The sequence below is a fragment of the Dryobates pubescens genome, chromosome 19 (assembly GCF_014839835.1).
Source record: "Dryobates pubescens isolate bDryPub1 chromosome 19, bDryPub1.pri, whole genome shotgun sequence".
NCBI classification, from domain to species: domain Eukaryota; kingdom Metazoa; phylum Chordata; class Aves; order Piciformes; family Picidae; genus Dryobates; species Dryobates pubescens.
In genome coordinates, this window is record NC_071630.1 from 12,153,111 (window position 1) to 12,178,232 (window position 25,122).

General features: G+C 51.1%; 1 protein-coding gene and 1 long non-coding RNA gene across 2 annotated transcripts; both read left to right on the forward strand.

The window, feature by feature from the left end:
• Nucleotides 1–7: 7 nt before the first annotated feature.
• On the forward strand, nt 8–13,817 carry EMC8 (ER membrane protein complex subunit 8). Its single transcript, XM_009904530.2, has 5 exons — nt 8–311; nt 7,080–7,156; nt 11,035–11,104; nt 11,607–11,701; nt 13,342–13,817. Exons 1-5 carry the CDS (start codon nt 102–104, stop codon nt 13,499–13,501), a joined length of 612 nt encoding a protein of 203 aa, XP_009902832.2. The 5' UTR covers nt 8–101; the 3' UTR covers nt 13,502–13,817.
• Nucleotides 13,818–18,348: 4,531 nt separating this feature from the next.
• Nucleotides 18,349–24,823, forward strand: LOC128898146 (uncharacterized). The gene is made up of 3 exons (XR_008462725.1): nt 18,349–18,760; nt 23,378–23,466; nt 24,639–24,823. It is a non-coding gene; the product is annotated as an uncharacterized LOC128898146 (long non-coding RNA).
• Nucleotides 24,824–25,122: the final 299 nt, after the last annotated feature.

The window sequence follows — 25,122 nt, forward strand, 5'->3', positions numbered from 1 at the left end:
GCGGCGTTTAGCGACGCTTGGCGGCCTGAGGCGGGGCGGCGGGGCCGAGACCGGGAGTGCAGCCGGTGCGCCGTGGTTGCGGGGCTGTTTGCCGTGGCAGAATGAAGCTGACCACGCAGGCCTACTGCAAAATGGTGCTGCACGGCGCCAAGTACCCGCACTGCGCCGTAAACGGGCTGCTGGTGGCCGAGCGGCCGTCGGGGGCCCCGCGCCGCGACCAGGCCGGTCCCCCCTCGCTCTTCGTCGACTGTATCCCGCTCTTCCACGGTACTCTGGCCCTGGCGCCCATGCTGGAGGTGGCCCTCACCCTGGTAAGGCCTTAGGCCTGGGAGCGAGGGGATGCCGTGCAGGGAGTTGGGGAATCGTCTCCTGGTCCTGGCAGAGCCCAGGGAGGGTGGCTGGGGCGAGGACGGATTGGTGCTGAGGGGACTTGGGCTGCTGGGTTGGCTCTCCCAGCACTGTGCTACCGGTACCTAAGTCTGTGGTGCGAGTGGGGTGTTTCTAGAGTAGAATCACAAAATGATTTTGGTTGGAGGGAACCTTTAAAATTCATCTAGTCCAGCCCCCCTGCAGTCAGCAGGGACACCTGCAACCAGAGCAGGTTGCTCAGAGCCCCATCCCACTTCAGCTGGAATGGTTCCAGGAATGGGGCATCTGCCGCTTCTCTGGGCAACCTGAGCCAGTGTCTCACTACACCTCCCCCCTCTTAAGTCCATCTGCTGTACCACTTTCTGCTGAGGAAGCAGCAGAAAACTACAGAGTCTGGTAGTTTTCTCTAATTTCTTTTTCAGTGCAAGGAAACTATTTCTGTCAGTACCATTATCCCTGAATAACTCCCAGAGGGAATGTCCTTATTCTGCAGCAGAAAACACTTTTCCCAGCTTACCTTTAAGGCACTTCAAAGCAGTACCAGCTAATTGGAAAAGGGCTTGTCTCCAAGTGAGAGTGTACAGATGCAGATAAACATATATTTCTTAATTCATTTTGCTGCACTTTCCCCATTTGTGGAAGCCATTAGCCTAAATGGGGTGGGGGGATGGGGGGGTGGAAATTGATGTCTCTTCATACTGCAACCCTGGCTTGGGTTTGAAATCTCAATTGGTATATTGAGAGCTCACTGTTGGTTCATTAACCAGGGGATAGCCAGGGGCAGGCTGGCATTCCCCATTATGATATCTCATACCTCATCATGCTGCTGTAAGTCCTCGTGGGATAATCCATTTTCTCTCCTGTCATCAGACAGAGTAGGAGAACGATGTCAGGACCACAGAGATGATGTTTCCCAATCTCAACCCTCTGGATATCTGTTGTGCCTGGCATTGGAGAGAGTTCCTTTGTCAAAGGAACACAGATTTTTATTGTCATAGGAAGTCAGGGTGGGCTGCAGCAAATCTGGAGGCAAAGAAGTGTTTGGGGACCTTTGCTGTAGGTGTAGCCACTACTAAAGGGAAATCTGGGTGTGGTTTGAGCTCCAGATTTCCTATCCATTTTCAGACTTGTCATATTAGCAGGGGGCAATTCCAACCCTTTTCAATATCTGCAAGCATGACCTAATTTCTCATTCTTGGCCTAAGTGTTCCATTTCATTTTTCCTCAGAAAACATTGATTTGTAAATAAATCCTTTTTTTTTCTCCCTAGTTAATATGACATTGGAGTGTTGAGGTCTTTCTGAAGCCTGGGTATGATGAAGCACAGGAGCAGGGCCTGGGCCTGAGTTCTGCCAGTTGAGGTTTGCCATGCTCCCATGAAGCACAGGAAACTTTGTCAGGCTGAAGTATTTTTACATCAGTCTGAGAGTGTAGGAGGGACACAGGGATGTGTGCTGGTGGTACAATCATTTTCTGCTCAGGATTTTCCTTGGGTTACTGCCTGGGAAAAGGTACTAATACAGTTTGGAATTGCTGTATAGTGTGGGCAGGGCTTGGGTTTTAGCTTTTTTGAATGGCAAGTCACTTGGTTTTCCTCAGGAAATGGATAAATGGAAGTTGTAGTGAAGCACAGGATAACATCCTGTCAAAGGCTGGGGCTGGGGTGGCTGCTGAACAAGTGACAGAGGCTCTCTGTGAACCCCTCTCCCTTTCCAAAGGGAACAGAAAGAGAATAAGGGAGAGAGGTTGATGGCTTGGGAAAGAAACTAAACTAGCTGTAATGGAAATAAGAACAATGAAATGAAATAGATACAAACCAATATTGACTCACAGCCCCTGATGGCAATGGCATCCCTGTCACCACTGATGCTGTGGCAGGAGTTTCAGGCTGGACTCAGCAGCATATGGGAACTGAATTCAGGAGCTGTGTTCTGGAACTGGATTCAGGAACACACAGTTCAGGATCAGAGGCAGAATGAACAGTCCTCCTTGGACACCAGCCACTGAAAAAGAGGTTTGAACATGGTGGTCCCTCAGCTTCATCCTGAAGATGCTGTCCATGGGATGGTATCTCTTGATGGTCAGTTCAGGCTCACCTGTCCAGTCTGCTCCCCGCTGCTGTTGCCACCTCTGCCTTACTGCACCCCAGCGTGGGGCTCAGGATTTAGCAGTGGCTTTGATCTGCACAGGAGCAAGTCTAAGCCAGAGCCTTTCTGCTGCTTAGCCCATGGCAATAATTCTACCCATCAGCATTCTCACTGAACCCTGTTCCCATCTAGTTCTGAGTCCAATCTGGGACCTCCCTAGTGCCTGTCCCCCAGCATCAGTGGTGACAGTGATGTCATTGCCTTCAGGAGCTGAATTTAGTATTGGTTTGTGTCTATTTGTTTCATTTAATTGTTCTTATTTCCATTCCAGCTGGGTTAGTTTCTTGCCCAACCCATCAGTCTCTCTCCCTTACTCCTCTCTGTTCTCATCAGGAAGGCAAAGGGGTGCATGGAGAGTCTCAGTCACTTTTTTAGTGGCTGGTCCAGCCCTGACCCTTGGCAGCCAGCTACAAGCAACCAGTCAAACCAGGTTTTTATTAACCACACAGGAGTGCCTGAAGGTTTGTGGCTCTGGAGGAGAGAGCAGAAGTGTGTGTTTGGTTTACACTTTGGCCTGTGTGTTTGAAATCCCTTTTGAAACAGAGTCATTAAAGGAAAAGTGAATCAAGTTTCACATGGAGGGTTTTTTTTTTTGGTACCTTTTTGCATTTCTCAGCTAATTTGATGTGGTTTTGCAGCCACACCTCAGCTCAAAACTCCCAAGTATCACTTCCCTCTGATGTACCTTGCCAGCTCCCCACTGCTTGGGACAGCAGGATGGCAGCAGGTCACAGCCTGTCCCCTCTCAGGCCTCTGCCAATGCCCTGTCACCCAACTTGGGGGCCACAGTGGATCAAAGAACAACCACTCCTGGTTCTTCAGGGAGAGAGTCACCACTTAGCCCCTGTTGGCTTGTGCTCTTGGAGGCTGGACATGACTCAAAATGCCAGGAGCTGACTGATGGTAAGGCTGCCTTTGGTGACAGCACTGGAGAGGTTTGAAAACTGCAGGTGGAAACAGTTTTTATCCCCCCAAAATAATTTCCTCCCCCCCCCCCCCCCCCCCTTGTTTTTTAATATGGCAGCAGTGTTTAATTCCCACTTGGGGAAGAGAAAACTTAAACATCATCCTCTCCTTTTTTTTTTTTTAATACAACCATTTTCAGTATGCAACAGAAATGGATTTAGAACTAAGGTTTTGAGTGTTTTCAAAAGGAAATTAATGTTAGTGTCTGGCCTTCTGGCTTTAATGCCAAGCTTTCAAGCCACCATCAATTAAAACCTGAGTCCTAAGCCCTCCAAATGGCTTTGTAATTGAAGCAGCAGTTGGCCCTCACTTAGAGCAGGGCTCCACAGCTTTGGGGTTTATCAGGTAAATCCATGTCCAGCCCTTGTAGAGGGGGGATTATTCACATGGCTTCCTTGGTTTGGTTGTTTATGCAGGCTAATTATTGCTAAAATGGAGATGGGTTGGACGTGCAGGATGTGAGAGGTCAGCCTCAGGTATATTTTTGGACTCCCATTTTGCTGTAGCTGTTCAGGTATTTATTGTCTTTTTTAGTGCTTGCTCTCCAGGGACTGCAAAGGCAAATTTGAGCTGCTTCCTCCACATCTGCCTTTCAGGGCTCTGTATTATGCTGACTTGATCTCCTCAGCTCTAAGGACAAACATATTTGTCTGTAATTTCAAAGCAAGGCAGACACAGCAGGAGGAAATCAGATCCAGCATAAAGCTGGGAGCTAACAGCAGTGTGTGCACTGAGACCACACTTAAAAACCCATCAAAACAACAAAACTACATCAACTTTGGTACTTGTGTAACTCAAAAGTTGTGCAAATTGTATGCCCCAAAAAAAACCTCAGCAAATATTTTCCATATGGATGTTAAATAAGGAGGAGCTACCTGGGCTGACCATGACTGTAACAGAGATGAGAGAATTTATGCCCATGGATCTTTGATCGAGGTCTGATCTCGTGGCTGACACAGAGAAGTGTTTGGGTTTTGACTGAGTGGTTTTCAAGAGTGGAGAGCCCACCCATGTGGGTTGAAAAGCTGCTCCAGTGGTTGCTTACCCTTGGAGATGAGCTCTCAAAGAAAAGCAGTTCTGTCACAAAAGCCTTTTCCTAAGAGAGCAGGATGTAAAAATGGCCAATAAATGGGACAAACACCTTCAGCCCCACATTTACCTTTCCATCTGAGTTTATTTACTAGATAAGGTTAAAAATGCTTATGCTTTAAGCTAGAAATACTACACTGGAAATAAAACCAAACAGCTCTTCTTGAAGTGGCAGCACAGTCACACTGCATGTCAAGGACTAGGGCTGGGCTGGCCACTGAACAAGTGACAGAGGCTGCCTGTGAACCCCTCTCCCTTTGCAATGGGAAGGGAAGAAGGGAGAGAGGCTGATGGGTTGGGAAAGAAACCAAACCATCTTTAATGGAAATAAGAACAATGAAATAGATACAAATAGATGCAAACCAGTATCAACCCCAGCCCCTGATGGTGATGGCATCACTGTCACCACTGATGCTGGGGGCAGGCACTGGCGAGGTCCCAAACTGGACTCAGCAGCAAATGGGAGCAGGACTCAGGGGCTGGATTTTGGAACTGGGACACTGGCCATTGAAGAAGTGGCTTGACCCTGGTGATCCCTCAGCTGTATTCCAAAGATGCTGTCCATGGGATGGAATCCCTTGTTGGTCAGTTTAGGGTCACCCATCCTGTCCACTGTTGCCTGCAGTTGCCACCTCTGACTTACTGCAGCCCAGTGTGGGACGCAAGATGTCGCAGCAGCCTTGCTCTGCACAGGAGCAAGTCTGAGCAAGAGCCTTTCTGCTGCCCAACCCTTGGCAGTAACTCTCCCTGTCAGCACTCTCACTGCTAGAAGCAGTCACTGTGCAAACATGCCCTGAACTTCAGAAAGTGCTGTCACCAAGCAGAGCCTTTGCTGAGAAGTCAAATCACTGACCACAATTAGTTCTGTTCTAGCCCAACCCAGGAAAATCCACGTGGTGAACATTTGCTGAAGTCTGTTAGTCAAATGAACTCCCACAGAAATAGCCACAGAGGGTCATAGATAAGACTTGGCCTTCTACTAGGCAGCAGTGTTGAAGCTCTTTACTAGTCCTGTCCTCCTGATGGAGCAGGTCCAGAGGAGGGCCATGAAAATGATCAGGGGGTTGGAGCACCTCTGCTATGAGGACAGGCTGAGGGAGCTGAAGTTGTTCAGCCTGGAGAAGAGAAGGCTCCAGGGAGGCCTAATCACCACCTTCCAGTGTCTGAAGGGGCTCACAAGAAGGCTGGAGAGGAACTCTTTACAAAGGCCTGCAGTGATAGGGCGAGAGGCAATGGTTTGAAACAAGTGAAGAGTAGATTTAGATTGGATGTTAGGAACAAGCTCTACAGTGAGGGTGGTTGAGCACTGGAACAGGTTGCCCAGAGAGGTGGATGAGGCCCCATCCCTGGAGATATTCAAGGTGAGGCTTGATGGGGCTCTGGGCCATCTGCTCTAGTTGAGCATGCCCCTGCTCCCTGCAGCAGAGCTGGACTGGATGGCCTTTAGAGGGCCCTTCCAACTCAAGTGATTGTGTGATTTAAGCCAGGCTTTGACTGAGGGAACTTCGTGCTCTTGTGCTGTTGGGAGAATGATGGAAAACATTAACCCAGTCTTAAATTAGCTGAGCTCTGTGTGTGAGTGTGCACATAAATCTCTACCAATGCATTTAGCTCTAAAGAAGCAATTGGCACAGACACCATCCTGCTCCAAGCAGGACAGACAGGAGATTTCCTTAGTTAGAATAGAATACAAATTATATGCATTAGAATAGAATTAACCAGGTTGGAAGAGACCTTTGAGATCTAACCTATCATCCAATACTACCTAATCAACTAAATCATGGCACCAAGCACCTCATCCAGGCTCTTCCTAAACACCTCCAGTGATGGTGACTCCAACACCTCCCTGGGCAGCACGTTCCAATGGCAAATCTCTCTTTCTATGAAGAACTTCTTCCTAACATCCAGCCTGGCACAGCTTGAGACTATGTCCTCTTGTTCTGGTGCTGGTTGCCTGGGAGAAGAGACCAACCCCCACCTGGCTACAACCTCCCTTCAGGTAGTTGTAGACAGCAATAAGGTCTCCCCTGAGCCTCCTCTTCTCCAGGCTAAGCAACCCCAGCTCCCTCAGCCTCTCCTCATAGAGCTGTGCTCCAAACCCCTCCCCAGCTTCGTTGCTCTTCTCTGGACACCTTCCAGCAACTCAACATCCTTCCTAAACTGAGGGGCCCAGAACTGGACACAGGACTCAAGGTGTGGCCTAACCAGTGCTGAGTACAGGGCAGAATGACCTCCCTGCTCCTGCTGGCCACACTGTTCCTGATACAGGCCAGGATGCCATTGGCCTTCTTGGCCACCTGGGCACACTGCTGGCTCATATTCAACCTACTCTCAACCAGTATCCCCGGGTCCCTTTCTGCCTGGCTGCTCTCCAGCCGCTCTGACCCCAGCCAGTCCTTGGGGATGGGGTGGGGAGGGAGGCTTCTTTGGGGGTTGTTTTGCTTTGGTTTGCGGTTTTGGTGGGTTTTTTTTTCCCTCTGGATTCAATTGTTCCAATTCCTTTTTCAGATTGACTCTTGGTGCAAAGAGAATAGCTACGTGATAGCTGGCTATTACCAGGCCAACGAACGCGTGAAAGACGCCAGGTGTGTTGGGGCAATAATTCCTTCTGTTTGCTCTCTCCCCTCGTCCTTTGGACTCTGCCAGCAACAATCAGCGCCTCGATTAACTCTTGACGACTGTCATCTGCTTTCTCATTGTCTTTGTGCTGCTGGTGGATGTGGCCTTTGTTCAGGTGCAGAAACAACACACCCCACCCCATCCCCCCCACCCTACCCCCTCCCATATCTTCCCGGAATCTCCTTCTCTGCAGTGGGGGCCTCTGAAAAGGCAGGGATTTGAACGGCTGCCAGCCGCTTTCATTGCAGTTGTCAGGGATGTAGCCAAAACGCGCCCGGCGCCTTTGCTCCTCTGCTTGCATATCATGTCAACTCCAGTGGGTCTGAGGGGATTTGGGAAAGTCTCCTGAAAGAAAGGAGCTTGTGGGGAGCTGGGTGTTGGTCTCCTCTCACAACCGCCAGGACAAGAGGGAGGGGCAGCGAGCGATGCCGAGGGAGGCTTATGTTAGACGTTAGGAAAAGGGTTGTACCAAAAGGGTTGTCAAAGACTGGCACAGGCTGCCCAGGGAAGTGGTTGAATCACTATCCCTGGAGGTCTTTAAAAGCCATCTAGATGTGGTGCCTAAGGATATGGTGTAGTAGAGCCCCTGGTAGAGTTACATAATGGGTGGACTTGATGATCAGCCTGGAGAGGAGAAGACTCCAGGGAGACATAATAGCAGCCTTCCAGTACCTGAAGGAGGCCTACAAGAAGGCTGGAAAGGGACTGCTTACAAAGGCCTGTAGGGACAGGACAAGGGACTATGGTTTGAAATTAGAGTACATTCAGGTTGGACATTGGGAGCAAGTTCTTTACTGTGAGGGTAGCAGAACACTGGAACAGGTTGCCCAGGGAGGTAGTTGAGACCCCATCCTTGGAGATACTCCAAGTCAGGCTGAACAGGATGCTGGGCAGCCTGACCTAATGGAGGATGTCCCTGCTCACTGCAGGGGCTTGAGACTAGATAAGCTTTGGAGGTCCCTTCCAAACCAAACTGTTCTATGATGCTATGATCTTAGAAGTCTTTTCCAAATGTAGTGATTCTGTGATTTCAGAAGTGACCTAATTCTTCCTAAAGTACTTAATTCTCTCTGAGCTGTACTGAAGCATTTTCTTATGTGGCAAAGGGGCACTCTTGAAATGGAAGATGATATCAGTCAAGCAGAGAGATCACTTCTCATTTATTCTCCCCAGGATTAGGTTGGTTTTTTTTTCCCTGCTATCTGACTCAAATTACTTAATAAGCCATAAAAGGGCCTTCCAGTGAAGCCACAATACATTTTTTAGATCACAGAATCATTAAGGTTGGAAAATACCTCCAAGGTCATTGAGTCCCAACCATTAACCTAACACTGCCAGGTCACTACTAAACCATTTCTGTCACTGCTGCATCTTAGAGGGTAGGAGAGCTCTGCAGAGGGACCTTGACAGGCTGGACAGATGGGCAGAGTCCAAGGGCATGAGATTTAACACATCTAAGTGACAGGTTCTACACATTGGCCACAACAACCCCATGCAGTGCTACAGGCTGGGGTCAGAGTGGCTGGAGAGTGGCCAGGCAGAGTGGGACCTGTGGGCACTAGTTGATAGTAGGTTGAACATGAGCCAGCAGTGTGCCCAGGCAGCCAAGAAGGCATCCTGGGCTGTAGCAGGAGCAGTGTGGTTATTCTGCCCCTGTACTCAGCACTGGTTAGGCCACACCTTGAGTCCTGTGTCCAGTTCTGGGCCCCTCAGTTTAGGAAAGATGTTGAGTTGCTGGAAGGTGTCCAGAGAAGGGCAACAAAGCTGGGGAGGGGTTTGGAGCACAGCCCTGTGAGGAGAGGCTGAGGGACCTGGGGTTGCTTAGCCTGGAGAAGAGGAGGCTCAGAGGAGACCTTCTTGCTGTCTACAGCTACCTGAAGGGAGGTTGTAGCCAGGTGGGGGTTGGTCTCCCAGGCAACCACCAACAGAGGACACAGTCTCAAGCTGTGCCAGGGGAGGTTTAGGCTGCATGTTAGGAAGAAGTTCTTCATAGAAAGAGTGATTGGCCATTGGAATGAGCTGCCCAGGGAGGTGATGGAATCACCATCACTGGAGGTGTTCAGGAAGAGCCTGGATGGGGTGCTTGGTGCCATGGTTTAGTTGATTAGATGGTGTTGGATGATAGGTTGGACTCGATGATCTCAAAGGTCTTTTCCAACCTGGTTAATTCTATTCTGTTCTATTCTATTCGGGTTTTGAATGTTTCCAGAGATGGCAATTCCACCACTTCCCTGGGCAGCCTGTTCCAGGGCTTGACAGCCTTCAAGGAGAAGAAATTGTTCCTCACATTCAACCTAAACCTCCCCTGATGCAACTTAACACCATTTCCTCTTGTTCTATTGCTTGTTCCTTGGGGAAAGAGACCAACCCCCACCTGGCTCCAAGCTCCTTTCAGGAAGTTGTGCAGACCCAAAAGACTTCACCTCAGCCTCTTTTTCTCCAGGCTGAACAATTCCAGGTGCCTGAGCAGCTCCTCACAAGACTTGTTGTCCAGACCCTTCACCAGCTGCTTTGTCCTTCTCTGGAACCACTCCAGCACCTCAATGTCCTTCTTGGAGTGAGGGGCCTAAAACTGGACCCAATATTCAAGATGCAGCCTCACCAGTGCCCAGTACAGGGGAACAATCCCTGCCCTGATCCTGCTGGCCACGCTATTGCTAGTCCAAGCCAGGATGCTATTGGCCTTCTGGGCACAGGCTGACTCATCTTCAGCCACTGTCAACTAATACCCTGGGTTCTTTTGTGCCTGGCAGTTTCCAGCCACTCTTCCCCCATCCTGGAGCATTGATGGGGTGGTTGTGACCCAGATGCAAGACCCTGCACTTGGCCCTGTTGAACCTCATCTCATTGGCCTTGGCCCATGTATCCAGCCTATCCAGATCCCTCTGTGGAGCCTTTCTACCCCCAAGCAGCTCAACCCTTCCACCTGACTTAGTGTTATCAGAGGGCACACTCCATCCCCTCATCCAGATCCTTGATATTAAAGAGAACTGCCTCCAGTACTGAGCCTTGAGAAATACCACTTGTGGCTGGCCACCAACTGGGTCAAACTTTGTTCACCATAACTGAGCTTTCCCCTCAGTCTGTTGGACAAATCCAGTACCAGGACTAATGGGAGTACATCATACTTGCATTTAAAGTAAAATGAGCAGGTTGTTGAAGGTGTTACTATTTAAAGTGTTCCAGTTGTTCTGTTGCTGTACACCCTGCAGTCACAAGTATGTGTTTTAAGTAACCCCTTTGACTCTGAATGTATCCAAGAGGGATAAGGGATGTTGTTTGTTCTTCCCTTACAAGGGAAATTAAGCTGCTGGGGACATTCTTAAAGGAGAAGATAGAGCTTGTTCTGTCTGAGGTCTGAAAGGATATCACAGTCTTGTTTGGGGGGTGAGGGGTTAAACACCAGTTTCCTTTCTGAAGATAAGTGGTGCTGGGTAGAGATTGTCAGCTTTGAAACGTGGTAAAATAATGTTCTGATGTTGGTGGAGAAGCTGGGCAGTGAGTGGGCTCAAATGCAAACTGGGGAAGCAAACTCAGTTTCTTTTTCAAGTGCCTGCCTGGCTGGATGTTGCTGCAGTCTTTGGTCTGGTGGGAGAGGGTAGGAGTCCACAAAACTTTGATCCCACAAAGTCTGCAGCAAGCCTTTTGCCACTCAAAACCCTACTGCCTGAGCACAAGCAAGATCCAGACCGTGTGCTGAGGAGAGGAGTTGGGGCTTTCTTGGCCCCCCTGACTTCTTCAGCTCAGTTTCATGTCATTTTCACATCAATTTAGTGTATTCCCTGCTGCTTTCAGCCAGTGTCCTGGGTTGCTTTAACACCATTACTTTTCCTTTCTGCTGCAGTCCAAACCAGGTTGCGGAGAAAGTGGCCTCCAGAATCGCAGAGGGCTTCAACGATACAGCACTCATAATGGTAAATCACTTCAGTTTCACCCCATCCTCTTTCTGTACTCTGAATGTTACGAGTGTGGTGTTGGACTGGTCATTCTCTGCATCCTTTAATAGGGAGGTCACTCATTTTCCTCCTTCCAAATGCTCTGGGGAAGAGACGAAGTGACCTGTAGCCAGTGAAGCGCTTAGCCTACAGACTGTGGTTAGCTCTCTGCCATCTCAGAGGATGTGGAGGCCTTCTCTGCTTGTGAGGCTTGAGTGAAGGCAATGTGTTCTTGACTTCAGACCCTCTTCTCTGACTTGAACTCTTGTCTTTTATGAAACAAAGAACGCTTTGCCTCCTTGCTGCAGTCACAAAGAATGGTGGCAGTGGAAACATGTAAAATCAGGCTTATTTGGAGCTAGAACAGTGGATGAGTTAGATCAGGGTGCCCTATCTGTTAAAACTGGCTGGGTTTTACTTCATCTCTTTACTTGGGATCTCAAGGAGGAAACTGAGGTGGTGTTTTCCTCTTGCACACCAGGTTGATAACACCAGGTTCACGATGGAGTGTGTAGAACCTGCCATTCATGTGTACGAGCTTCACGAGAACAAGTGGAGGTGCAAGGACCCACACATGTGAGTAAACTTCTGAGGTTGTGTGCTTGGGTAGTAAGGAAAAGCAGCTTGCTGGTTACAAGGACAAGATTTTGACTGTAGCTGAATAACTATTAAGGGTGGTGGCTGGAGCTAGCAGTGCTTCTGAAGCTGTTTTTTGCTATAGTGAGAAACAACAGCCAATATCTGCATCCAGGTGGTGGTAGGACCACCAAGACCATATTGCAGAGGGTGCAGCTTAAGTTCCAGAGTGGAGAAGGTGGTGGAGATATTCTTTGTGGTCACTATTGTTATTAAAAATTATCTGAGAGCTGGAATGCCTCTGCTCTCAGGACAGGCTGAGAGAGTTGAGGGTGTTCAGCCTACAGAAGAGAAGGCTCCAGGGAGACTTAAAGGGGGCAACCAGAAGGATGGGGGTGGACTTTTCAGCAGGACCTGTTGTGACAGGACACGGGGCGATGGTTTGAACTCAAAGAGGGAGATTCAGACTGGAGAGAAGGGAGAAATGTTTGACACTGAGGGTGGTGAGAGCCTGGCCCAGGTTTCCTGGAGAAGTGGGGGATGCCTCATCCCTGGAACTATCATAGGTCAGGTTGTTTGGGACCCTGAGCAACCTTGCTGTAGTTGGGAGTGTCCCTGCTGACTGCAGGGGGGCTGGACTAGAATAAAATCCAGAGAGCACTACCTACTTTCTTGCTACTTGCATCAGCTTTGAAACAACTAGTATCTATTCTGGTTCAACAGCAAAGCTAAGTACTTTCTGCTTCCCATTCTAGCTGTAGGCTTACTATTTCATTATGAGTCAGGTTTGCTGATTAGGTTACAAATTCAACCAGAACTCCAGAACTTTAGTTGATTAGATAGTGTTGGATGATAGGTTGGACTCGATGATCTCAAAGGTCTTTTCCAACCTGGTTTAATTCTGTTCTATTCTAAACTATTACTGCAAGGTCACTTAAAAAAAAACCAAAACAACACCACAAAAAATCCTGTAGCAGGGTAGCTCACACAAAAGCACTCCTCTCATTTGTACACTGCAGTCATGGGGACACAGCTCCCTCCGTGGTGGCACAGGACCACGGGGAACAAAAGGATATGGCCACGGGGTGGGGACAAGTGTGGCAACACTGCAGCTGGGGTGGCATAGCTGGGGACACTGGCATGGGGAGGTGGCTGTGGCCCATGAGGTCACCTCAGCAGACTGTCAAGACTAGAGGACCTTGAAAGTTGCCTCCAACCTGAAGCATCATGCGACTCTGTTCCTTGCTGGTTGTCTACAACTACCTGAAGGGAGGTTGGAGCCAGGTGGGGGTTGGTCTCTTCTCCCAGGCAAGCAGCACTAGAACAAGAGGACACAGTCTCAAGCTGCACCAGGGGAGGTTTAGGCTGGACGTTAGGAAGAAGTTCTTCATAGAAAGAGAGATTGGCCATTGGAATGGGCTGCCCAGGGAGGTGGTGGAGTCACCATCACTGTAGGTGTTTAGGAAGAGACTGGATGGGGTGCTCGGTGCCATGGTTGAGTTGATTAGATGGTGTTGGATGGTGGGTTGGACTCGATGACCTCAAAGGTGTCTTCCAACCTGGTTAATTCCATTCTATTCTGTTCTGTTCTCTTCTGTTCTGTTCTCTTCTGTTCTCTTCCATTCTGTTTTACATCCTAGTGACTTTTGTGAAGACTGGGCGGAGGCGCAGCGCATCGCCGCATCTCTCTTGGACAGCAAGTCCTACGAGACCCTCGTAGACTTTGATAACCACCTGGACGATATCCGCAACGACTGGACAAACCCAGAGATCAACAAAGCTGTCCTCCACTTGTGTTAGAAGGCTTCCCAGTGACTGATTGGTTGGTTGGTTGGCATCCTCACTCTGTACTGAAGAGAGGAAAATGCTCTTTTGGAATGTAAATAGAATTGTGGTTCAGTACCTTGTGTGGAGAGCTGGCTGATTAAAAGGAGTGGCGTGTCACACATGTCACACTGGGGAGGGATGTGTCCCTAAGCCATTACATCTTTTGGTTTTTTTGGTGGCATTCCTTGGAAGAGCTGCAAATCATAGAATCAATAAGGTTGGAAAAGACCTCAGAGATCATCAAGTCCACCCACCACCTCATGACTAACTAAACCATGGCTTTAAGTGCCATGTCTTGTCCCCTCTTGAACACTTCCAGGGATGGGGACTCCACCACCTCCCTGGGCAGCACGTTCCAATGGCAAATAACTCTTTCTGTGAAGAACTTTCTCCTCACCTCAAGCCTAAACTTCCCCTGGTGCAGCTTGAGACTGTGTCCTCTTGTTCTGGTGCTGCTTGCCTGGGAGAAGAGACCAATCCCCACCTGTCTACAACCTCCCTTCGGTAGTTGTAGAGAGCAATGAGGTCACCCCTGAGCCTCCTCTTCTCCAGGCTAAACAACCCCAGCTCCCTCAGCCTCTCCTCACTGGGCTTGTGCTCCAGACCTCTCCCCAGCCTCATTGCCCTTCCCTGGACACATTCAAATGTCTCAATATCCATCTTAAATTGAGGAGCCCAGAACTGGACACAGGACTCAAGGTGTGGCCTAACCAGTGCTGAGTACAGGGGCAAACTGTTAGTCACAGCTATCCTTGTGGATGTCTGCCCAGTCATAGGGAACGTTGCTGTTCCTTTAAAACCAGAACTACTTCTGCTCATCCCTACTGTCTGTATTAGAAGGTTTTAACCAAGCTTTTTCTAGTCTTCAGAGAGATTACTTTTTAGCCATTGATGGAAATACCTTGGGAAAAAAATTATCTTGTCCTCAGCTGAGAAATGTTAAGGTCAAATGCATAAAATATAAGGTAAACAGTTTGGTTTGGTCTAGTTTGGAGATGTCATTCTGCACAGTACTGGAATGATGATGAGGTACCACACTCATGTGTCACCTGTCCTGCAGTGGTTTAATGTGACACAAAGGATATGCTGGAGCCCTGTTCTCAAAGGCAATTCCTGCTCTCTGTGGGCATACGAGCCAGTTACTGCTTGGAAATGCTGAACCCAAGCTACAAACAAATGATTTGGAAAAGGGAAGGTTGAATGACAGGTCTAAAACGGTTTGAGTCTACAAAAGAAAGAGTCAAATACCTTATTAATTTCATGCAGTCTTTTGGGGTTTATAAACCTATCTTATTTTCAGCTGGTTCATGGCACTCTCCATTTAAGTAGGTCTAAAATGTTTTCCTTCCAAGTTGAAAGCAAACGATCTGCGTACATCAAATCCAGGAGCCTGGATATTGTCCAGTTCAGCTTCAGTCTGTCCTTCTAATTAATGTTTCAAACAATAAGCTTAGTGGACAGTGAAGCTCTATGTCAGACTAGTACAGCTCTTTGTGAGTCTTGTTGCCTTACTCCTCATGTTTGTTGTTACTGAAGCGCCAGTTGAACATTGCTTCAACCTGCTTCCTTCCCTTCCTCCCCCCTGAAATGTTTTTATGAGGAAGATCCAAATGATCTGCCTCTCTCCGACTTCCTCCTTCTTTTCCCTCAGTGATCTTATTTTGCAACATGGAGGGTGATGGGATTGTCAAACACCTCTTAAGTCTACTTCTGCTTCTATTTAAATAAGCACAAGTTTCACTCGTGCTTGTAGCAGGAGAAGGGGTGAGGCTAAAATCCCATTGCAGAACCAGGATGCCTCCAGTCGGGTCCCGCTGTGGAGTTTCCACAGAGCCAGGAGGTGAGAGGTCTGAGGTTCAGCTCTAAGGAGGAGGTAAAGGTTTGAACTGAAAGGTTCAGTTTGTCTCCCTGTTATCCAGGGAGACAACCCTGTTATGTTGGCATTTAGTCAATAGCCTTTCTTAAGCATGACTCAGGCTTGCAGGAAAGGAAAACATTTTCACTTGTTGAATGAAAACATGGATCTAGCTCACAAGCAGCGAGATAAACGTGTTCCAGGGGCCGGTTTACTGCATAGCCATGGCTGCATGAAGAGATATCCCTGGAAACAGCAGTGCTCTGGCAACCTGTGTGCAGGGGAGGCTCTGCAAATGGCACACACCGCAGGAAGAAAGGGCTGTTGCCTGACTTTGTGCAAACACCTCAGGAAATCTAACCCGTTGTTCCAGAGGCAGATGTTATCTTAGCAAGTTGTGTGAGATTGTCAGCCAAGGCTGCTGTGTAAGCTGGTTTGTCTCCTCAGCCACAGGAAATGTGGGGTTTATTCTTTGTAATGAGGTGTCATAATCCAGCTTTGATCCTATGCATGCTCATAACAGCCTGATCTTGCAGTACTCCCCTCTCACCCTTATAAGACAAAGCAAAAGGTCTGTAACCTGATGGAAACTCTCCCTGTGACTAACCCTTGAGACATGGAGTAGCTTTTAGTGCTTTTGTCTTCCCCTCTTTTTACCTTCTGTTTGCTTTTAGATGAGGTCATTTGAGCATTGTGCCACCAGTAGAGAAGCCCAGACTGGCTTGAAGCAAAAAGGACAAACGCTGTGGTGCTCAGATCTTATCTCACCTGTCCTGTTTGCATTGAAGGCTGGACAAAAAAGCAGCAATTTCCTAAAGCCAGGCAACATGCAGCCACGGTGGCTCTTGTGAAAGAATGAGGAAGCTGCTGGGCTCAGAAAGGGCTGTGTTCCCCTTTCCTGCTGATGTGCCAGACTTACCTGCAGGAGCAAATGCTGCTTTCCTGCCCAGTCGGTTGGATTCATTGGAGGAATTTGAGGTAACACCTTTTAAAACTTCAAGGGGAAGAAATCTTGGGGGAAGGCATCTGTGTCTCTGTTTCTGGAGCCCTGGGAAGATGGCACCAGGAGCAGGTGTCCTACTCTTCTGTCTTGTTAGAAATTAATGATACACTGGAATCACTCTATTTTATTCTCCCTATTCACCAAGATAGGAGATTTGCCTGCACAGATGCTTCACTCCCAGCTCTACCTCATCCACAGGACCTCAGGTACTTGGAAATGCAAAATTACTCCCATGTGGGATTATTTTTTTTCTCAACTATCAATCCTGGTATTTCAAGAGAGTGATAAACAGACTACAAGTATCTGAAAATACCAGTGCTACATGCTTGGGCTCCTGAGCAGGAGGACATGCACGCCGCTTGGCTGAGCCCTTTAATCTTTTGGTCACAAGGGGGAGAAGGAAGAGCCTGGAGCATGTGTTGCTTCAAGCATCCATTCAGTGTGAAACTAAGGATCAGAACGACCTGAGAGCCAGAAAGCCACAGGTGTGTACCCAGATATGCCACCAACTGATGGTGCTCCTTGGTCAGAAACTCCCATCTTGAGAAACACAGAAGGGAGTAGAGAGTTTGGGGAGCCCACGGGTGTTAACTTCCACCAAGAAATGAGGCTGCTTTAAAATTGCTCAGAGAATCAGTGGCCAGTTGGGGCTAGATTCGTTTTGGGAATGATCTCTGCTCCCCCTGACTTATGTGGCATTGTGAGTGGGTGGTGGACAGGTGGCAAGAGCCAAGGGGTGTCTTTGATCAGACACACAAGTGAGATATCTGTTCCTGGGGAACGTACATGGCTGTATTCTCTCTCAGCTCGTTGCTCTGTGCGGTTTTGCGTGCTTTGGGGCTTTTTTCATCCTTCAGTAGGCTGCTGCTGGAGTTTTTCCCCCCTTCCCCCCTCCCATCTGCCGACTGAGCAGCTCGTGGGATGTTCCCTACCCGGTGTTAGCCTGCAAAGGAGCAAAGCCCCACGGTGTAACCTGCTTCAGCTCATTAGAGCTGATGTGGGCGTGGGAAGCAGCTGAGCAGTTCAGCTGGCAGGAGGAAGTGGATGCAGCCACTTCACCTTGGCACAGCTGGAGCTGGGGGCAGACAGATGTGTGGAGAAATAACACCATGAGAGGCATCCTCCTTGCCCCCAAGAACTCCTTACCTAAGCGGCAGAGCTGCACACCGTGGAGAGGTGACAGTGACAGATGCAGGAATCAAAGCCAGGTTTCTTTGCCTCCCTGGCTTGAGGCCTAATCACTGCACTCTGCTGCTCTTTGGGAGGCGTCTGGAGATGCTGGGGCGGAGGGCATTACCCATACGGAAAGAGCAGGCCAGCGCTAATGGAGGAGGCTGTTAGCAGGGTGGACTTGCGGTTGACTGCAGCTTGGAAAATGGCCTCGAGGGGAAATGTGCTCAGCGTGCATTTGTGAGCCAGGCTTCAGCTGTGTTTTAAGCTGGAGCCACGCTGGGTCGCCCACCCTTGTAGGAACTGTAGTGAGTTGGTCAGTATCAGGCAGAGTGGGCTGAGCAAGCTGCTTCCTTCTCATCCGACCCAGGCCTCCTCACTCCAGTTAACCATCCTCCAGCACCGCAGACTCCTCAGTTGCTTTACCCAGTACCCTGCACCCAGCCCTCCTGCAGCAGGCAGCGGTTTCACTCTGCCCAAGTAGCCACTGAGGACTTTATTGATTTATTTCCCTTTTTTTTTTTTTTTTTCCTTTCCCCTGTCACTTTTAGACCACATTTTCACCCAACCTTCCCATCCCCATCCTCCTTTTGGCGTTTCAGCCCTGGCCCCACGAAAGGTGGCAGAGGCGGACTCACAGAGGACGGAAGCAGGTTGCTGGCTGGGGCTTTGCTTTTGGTACCACGCAAAAGGTGCCAGTGGTCCACGCTCCTTCGTGGCTGTGTGGTCAGCTTGGCGCTTTCGCAGCTTGCGATGAGGCAAACGGGGAGCTCTGCTCTTAAAACCACCCGGTAGGTGGGCTGGGGGTGATGGGTAACTCCTTGAGTGCTTCCAGGCAGCGCTGCAGCACTTTGGCTGGATGCGGGCAGGATCGGTGCCAGGCATGTCCCGCTCTGCGCAGCATCAGCCCGTGAGGGGCCAAGAGAAACGGCACAGCCCTTCCTAGAAATGCGCTCGGGAGCTTAAAAGAATGGACCTAATTGAAAAAAAACACCACCCCGGGGTTGTACCAGGGGATAAAAGGGAAAGCTGGGCTGAGATTAACCTGGAGCTCAGCGAGCCGAGCCGCGCGGCGCCCGTGGCCAGGTCCCTAAGCCAGTGCCCAGCCTCGACCTCCCGCTGAATCCATGCCCGGCAGGAAGGAGGTTTGCTCTGGATGCAGGTCTGGCAGGAGAGCCCGGCACGCTCTGGGGTTGTGCTTCAGGTACGTGCTCGCTTTCCCCTTTGCTTCCTACCCCCTGCCACAGCATCTCCTGAGAGCTGCTGCCATGGCCCGGTGCATTCTCCTCGGGGGTGTTTTCAGCCTGCAGGGTTCCTGTTGGTTGGTCTCGGTCCGCTGGCCCTGCCAAAAGCCTGTGCTTGGGGAATGCTGGAGCTGCTCCAGTTTCCCTGGAGCCTGCATCTTCAGCTGCTTCTTTGTGACATCCTCCTCCCTCCCCATGCCTCGCAGACCCTCTGGGTACCACTGACCTGCCCTGAATGGCTCTGAGGCTCTGGGAGGGGCTCTCCCCTCCCAGCACCCCCTTCTTTCAACAAATCCCATTCATTGGCCCTGCAGCCCCCTTTTGGGGCAATTTTCTGAGTGGGGCTAGGACCAGCCCTTTCCCCTGCACAGGCCCAGGAGAGACCAGGGCTGAAGTGGGAAGCAGGCAGCTTCATGCTCAGTTCACACTGAGCCAGGGTGACGTGTCACCTGCGTTAGCAGACCCTGGGACTCCATGACCCAGAAAGCTGCTTCCCCTCCCTCCCTCCCTCCTTCCCTCTCTTTCCCTCTCTTCTAAAACAAGCCCAGCTGGTGTTTGCAGGAGCAGCTCCTTTGAAGGGAGCCGGCAGAGCAGCTCCACCATGGGCTCTGCTCCACCAGACGCTCCAGCCGAAGCTTTTCTTGTGGCTGCTGTTTGCAAAACTCATCTCTCTTCCTGTGGTTCCTCCGGCGTCTGGGAAGCCATAAGCTCAGTCTGCCCTTCCCCTTCCAGCTAAGTTAGAAGGCTGCCCTCTGTCCTCACCTCCTTTTTGGTGCTTCAGCCCCCTCCACCCTCTTTGCATCAGAGGATGGAGCCAGTGGGTTAAGGAGCATTGAGCCCCAGGAGAGGAGCAGCCCAGCTGCCAAAGGGCTGTGGCCAGAACTGGAAATCAGTCACTGACCACATCAGAGGACTGCCCAGGGTGGTTGCCTGCACTGGAGGAGCAAGCTTTACCCCAGAGAGGTCAGCTAGCTCCATACTGACCCACCAAGGAAGCTTTGTGGACCCTTCTTCCCTCTACTCTGCTGACTCTTGGTGGTATTTGGCCAGTTGCCCTGAATCTGATGCTCAGCATGTCACAGCTTTGGCCCTGTGACAGCCAGCAGGAACTCCTGGGAGGGACCTGGACCAGAAGCAAGGCTGTGTGAGTTGAAAATGAATGTCTGGCCTGGGAGGCTGCTCCTGTGCCCACGACTTGGATCTGCCTAATCTGCTGGTTGGTAACGATCAGGGCTCCTTGCTGGAGGGTCTCCAGGTCATACCCAAACACCCCTGATGAACTTGCTCAAGGTTGTCTTTGTTTGGCAGCACGTGAGGAGGAGAGGAAGGGCTGTGTGCTGCTGTGCTTGTGCCTCTCAGGTGTCCCCATACCAGCTGGAGCCGTACTGCAGCCCACAGAGCTAACCACAGTTATTTTAGCAGGGCTGATGTTTGTGTTTACCTCCGGGCCGCAGCGAGCCCTTGCTTTCAGTTGCTCACCATTTTAGCAACAACTGCTGCTCCAGGGCCAGGCTAATTCCAGCCCCCTTGGCTTTGGGGCCATTTATTCTCATGCAACAGCAGCAAATGGGTAATTTTGGAGAGGAGGTATCAAAATAGCTGGTGTGGAGGAGGGATTTTGGCTGCTCAGGCTGGGTTTGTGCTGCAGGGACTGGGCTGCTGGTGAATGGTCCCTGGCCCCACGGGATGCTGTGTGCTCTGAGGTTGGGATGGGATCCGCACAAACCCAGCTTGCCAGGCTCTGGCTCAGACCTTGTCCTTAAGCTCTTTGACTTTGCAGCTGAACAGGCAACCACCCCACCCCGAACCAGTTAATTTGTCTTTTTCCTGGGGCAAAACCAGAGCCATGGGTTGCAAATATCTCTGCCCTGGCGTCTGTGCCCAGGACCTGTGGCTGCCATGGGGCTGCAGCCTTTCCCCTGTGCCATCTGCCCAGCTCTTGAGCTTGCAGATTTGCAGTCACTCAGTGATTTGATTAAATTAGAGAAGCCAGAGAGGGAAGGAAAGCAGATCTTTTCATGCCTGTGATTGTCACCAAACATGGCAGGACCGTGCCAGTAGAAACTGGAGCAAACCCACCCATTTCCCCTCCCTGCTCCCTTTTATGCCTGTCCCAGGGGGGGCTTTGTCTCGTTTGTGGGGCTTTGAGACCTCTTCCAGGCTCCTGGGATCAGTTCACTCTGATCTGCAGGGAAAGTTCAAAGCTTTCCCTTCGTTCCCGCCTGCAGCCACAGGGTGTTTAATGTGCGGCCGGCGTTCCCTGCACGCCGGCGCCCTGCCTGTGAACCGCTGCCTTCAGCTCTGTCTGAAAAGCAGCCGTCTTGGGGCCTCGCCTCTTAATTGTGGAGGAGGTGAACATGAAAAAGCCTCTGGCTGCTTTTAACGCTGGCAAAGGCAGCTGCTCTGGAGGCAGAGCCTTCATCCAGCCATCCTCACAGCGGGGTTGTACCAGACCCGGAGCTCTCATCCTAGGGATGGTGAGAAAACCTCAGCCTGTTGCTGTTCCTACTGCTGGGCTGGGGATTGGTGGGGGGCGGGGGGACGCTGCCAGACCCAAAAAAGGAGGGGGAAAGACCACTTTTTGAAATCTGGAGAAGGTGAAGCTGTTCCCAGAGGCTGGCTGGCTAGACATTGGGACCTCAAGGTTTCTGATGAGTTCTGCCACAGCTGAGTGTGGGGCCCTCACACCAAACTGGTTTCTAAGCACTTGGTAGCCCCTCTGTCTGCTTGTAGGGATGCTCAGAGGTCCAGAGGCTTTGGCTGCAGGCCAGGGTCACTCCTCCTCTCTGTGTCAGCACCAGGCTGGATTGTGCAGCAGGCTGAGAGTAAAGCAGCGTTTCCCTGTCACCCAAGGGCTTTGCTGAGCTTGGATGGGGCTGGATGGTTGGGAGGAGCTGGGATTCTGCTAACCTGATGAACCAGGTTAGAAACCAACCTTGCAACAATCTGAACCCTTCCACCGCAACCTTCTCCTGCCCTCGCAAGGCTCAGCTGGTCAGGGTCAGAACCCCCTCCCTAGCCAGCCTTATGTCCCAGTTCCCCTCCTGCATCCATGAGCAGCCAGGGAGGTGGGATGGGATGGCATGGCAGGCACCATGCCTCCAGCTCCTGGGACCAGGTAAGAGTCAGCCCCTTGGAGCACCACAGCCAGCTTCTGCCCTGCTCCTCTTCCTCCATGCACCCCCAGCCCCATGTGCCAACTGAGCATCCCCCCACTCTCAGCACAGGTCTGGTGATGCTTGCAATGAGTGTCTGGGGAGTTTGGGAGCATGAACTCATCAGGAATGTGAATAATCCTTGGCCTGATGTCAGCACAGGAGCAAAGTTGATGCCCAAGCACCGTGCCTCTCTGGTGGCATGTGCTGAAGCGCCACTGGTAGGGGGATTTTTCTGCCCAAGCATCAGTCCTGGTACTGCAATCAAGGGGTGCTAGTGTTTGGGCACGGTGAGGATGCAGGGCAAAGAGTGGCCATGGGGAGGGGGCTGCTGTGTCTTGCAAGAGCTTGGCAATAGGTGTCTGGTCCCAGAGGAGACCTCTCCTGCATCTTGGAGCTGTGCCTCCCTGACATAAACTGGCTGGTGGTGTGGGCCACCAGCAGGTCCCAAAACCCAGAGAACTCACCTTAAACCTGGTGTTTTGATAATAGGAAGCTGCTGTGATAGCTGCAAACTGGGGGGGCTCTGGAATATGGGGGGGGGGGACGGGACTGTCTACTTGCAGCCCTGGCACAGCAACCTGGCCATGGGGGTGCCATGACTCAGTGTCTGTGGGGAGCTGATAAAAAATGCAGAATTAAAACCAGTGGTGGCAAGTTCCTGCTTCCTCTTGTTGGCTGCTGCTGGCCTGTGTCAGGGCCTCCTGGAAAGGTGAAGTAAAGCCATGGTGAAGGTTGGGCAGGGGGAGAGGGCTGTTTGCTGCAGCCCTGAGGGCTTGAAGGAGCCAAAAATGACTCACTGGCCCTCATCCCAATAAGCTTTTCCCAGCAGCTGTGTGCCAGAGGGGTGCAAATTTCCCACCTAAAGAGATTTTTGCCCAGAATAAATTTCAGCTGATTAAAAAAAGCCACATCCCATAATGGCAATCATCCATCTTAAGGCTTTTGAGGTATCAAGGATGCCCAAACAGAGCAGGACCGTGTGCTCACCAGCTGCTCTAGCTCAGCCCCAGGGGAAGCAGCCCCAGTGCAATGCTGCAGCATCCCTCTAGTTCCTGCATGGGGGCTTGGGGTTTTCTGCACAAGCACCGGTTGCCTTCACAAATAAGGACTTCATTCCTCCTGTCCCTCACCTTCTCACCTGCAAACATTTACAACATCAGTCCTGAGAGTGAGAGGCTGGGATGTGACCTTCCACCTGACCACAGGCTCCTTGTCCACCCTCCCAAAAGTTCCTCCTGACACTTGAGTCACTGAAGCCCGTGACATCACCAGCGGTTTCTGCTACCAAGCAGCCGTGCTTCCTGTTGTGCCCAGGCCCTTGGCCTCCTATAGAGAGATGCATTTGTGCACATAGGTGCGTGCTTGTAGCTCTTCTTCCTCCCAGCATCGCTTCCTGCAGCTCTTGATTCTCTTTTGCAGCACCAGAGGTGAGGACTGGCAGCAGGGCTGGAAAACTGGATCCTGCTAAGAGGATGAAAACATGGGACTCAAGTTATCCTGCCTGAAAGGTAGGTTTGGGGTGGGTGAAGGTGCTCCATGAAGGCATCTGGGGGATGGTTCTAGATGGAGGAGCTTGAGATATTTCTACTATGGGCAGGACTGGTGTGATTTTGCATCCTGGTGGCATTAGACCACATCTTATGGGTGACCTGTTGCTCATGGATCACCCCAGAGCTGCTTTCCCCATCTCCTACCCAGAGCTATGAAGATAGAAAGGTACCATCCTGCTCTTGCTCCTGCATCCTCTGCTCCATAGCATCCTTGGGCTGATGGCATTCCTCAAGGTGGAGGTTGCTGTAAAAGTGAGATGCTCAGGGATGCATGGATGGGATGCCCTTAGCTCCTGGCCTCCGAGCTGACCTCCATCCTTTGTTGCTCCAGGAATATCCCAACCCAGGGCCCTCTAAGATGCAGACCTGCTGCTTCTCCGGCTTTTCTTAAGCCCAAATCCTACATGCAATGCTGACTGTGACAGACAGAGTTTTGGGTGTACCACCCAGAAATGAGCTCTGTGCCCCCCTCCCCTATGCCATGGATGCTGTGAGTGTAGGGTCTGGGGGTGTTTGGTGATCCCACAGCCCACTTCCAGCCCATCTCAGGGACATGGGATGACCGAGAAGGGAAATAGGCAGCCAAGGAGTCCTCATCCTGCACTAAATCCAGAGCAGAGCTTCACAGGATGCCCCCCCCCCCCCCCCTCCACCCCCAGACCCTTCCAACAAGCTTGGAGTCTGCAATAAAATGAAATCCCCCACCTCTTTCCCAGCTCCCTTATGTGAGGCCGAGCTTTATCCTTAATTAAAAAGAGATTTAAAATATCAGTGTCTGTGCCCTCCGGGCGTTTTCCCATTCTGGAGGAGCTGCAACCTCCCTGGCTGCTGCCTGTGCCACATGGGGCTTTTCTCCTGGTTGGAAAAAAAACCCAAACCAGGCAGATTACAGTGATCTACTCCCCCAGGGAGGGTGGGCAGGTTGTTGTCTGGGGGGCGGGGAGGCTGTGTTATATCTCAGACACCCCAAAATCCAGCGTGGGGAAGAGCTGTGAGGCTGCTGAGAGCATTTGTGGGTTCCCCTGGTGGCGAGCAAGGCGATGAGATGCGCACGGAGGAGGACGAGGAGGTGGGGGGTGCTGCAGCCCCGTGCTTCATCTTGTGCTTTCCCTCCCTCCCCGATTTTGCAGGCTTGAAGATGTGTGTGAGCAGCGGGAACAGCAGCGACAGGACCTCAGGGACGTCCCAGAGTGACAAGCACCTGCCTGTGCCTGCCATCATCGTCACGCCACCCACGCCGACAGGGACCATGCTGGCCCGTGAGGCTCGGCGGGTCGAGGGGCCACCGCCGTGCAGCCAGTGCTGAGCATGGGGACTGGGGGGAGACCAGCCCCCCTCTGCCCCCCCACCCCAGGATCTGTCCCCCCTGCGTCACGATGGAGCCACAGCTGCTGGGATGCGAACTGGCTGGATCCAGCACCCAGGGACATGCAGGGCATCCACCACTCCAATGGGTTTGGACATTGGTGACTTTTTTTTCCTCTCATTTCCTAAAAGCACTGGGGAGGGGGTCGGCACCACACGGTGAATAAACCCTCCTTGGGGGTCACTTTGGCACCCATCACTTCCCCTGGTGTAGTGTCAGCAGAGTGATGGGGGGAAGGAGGGCTGTCC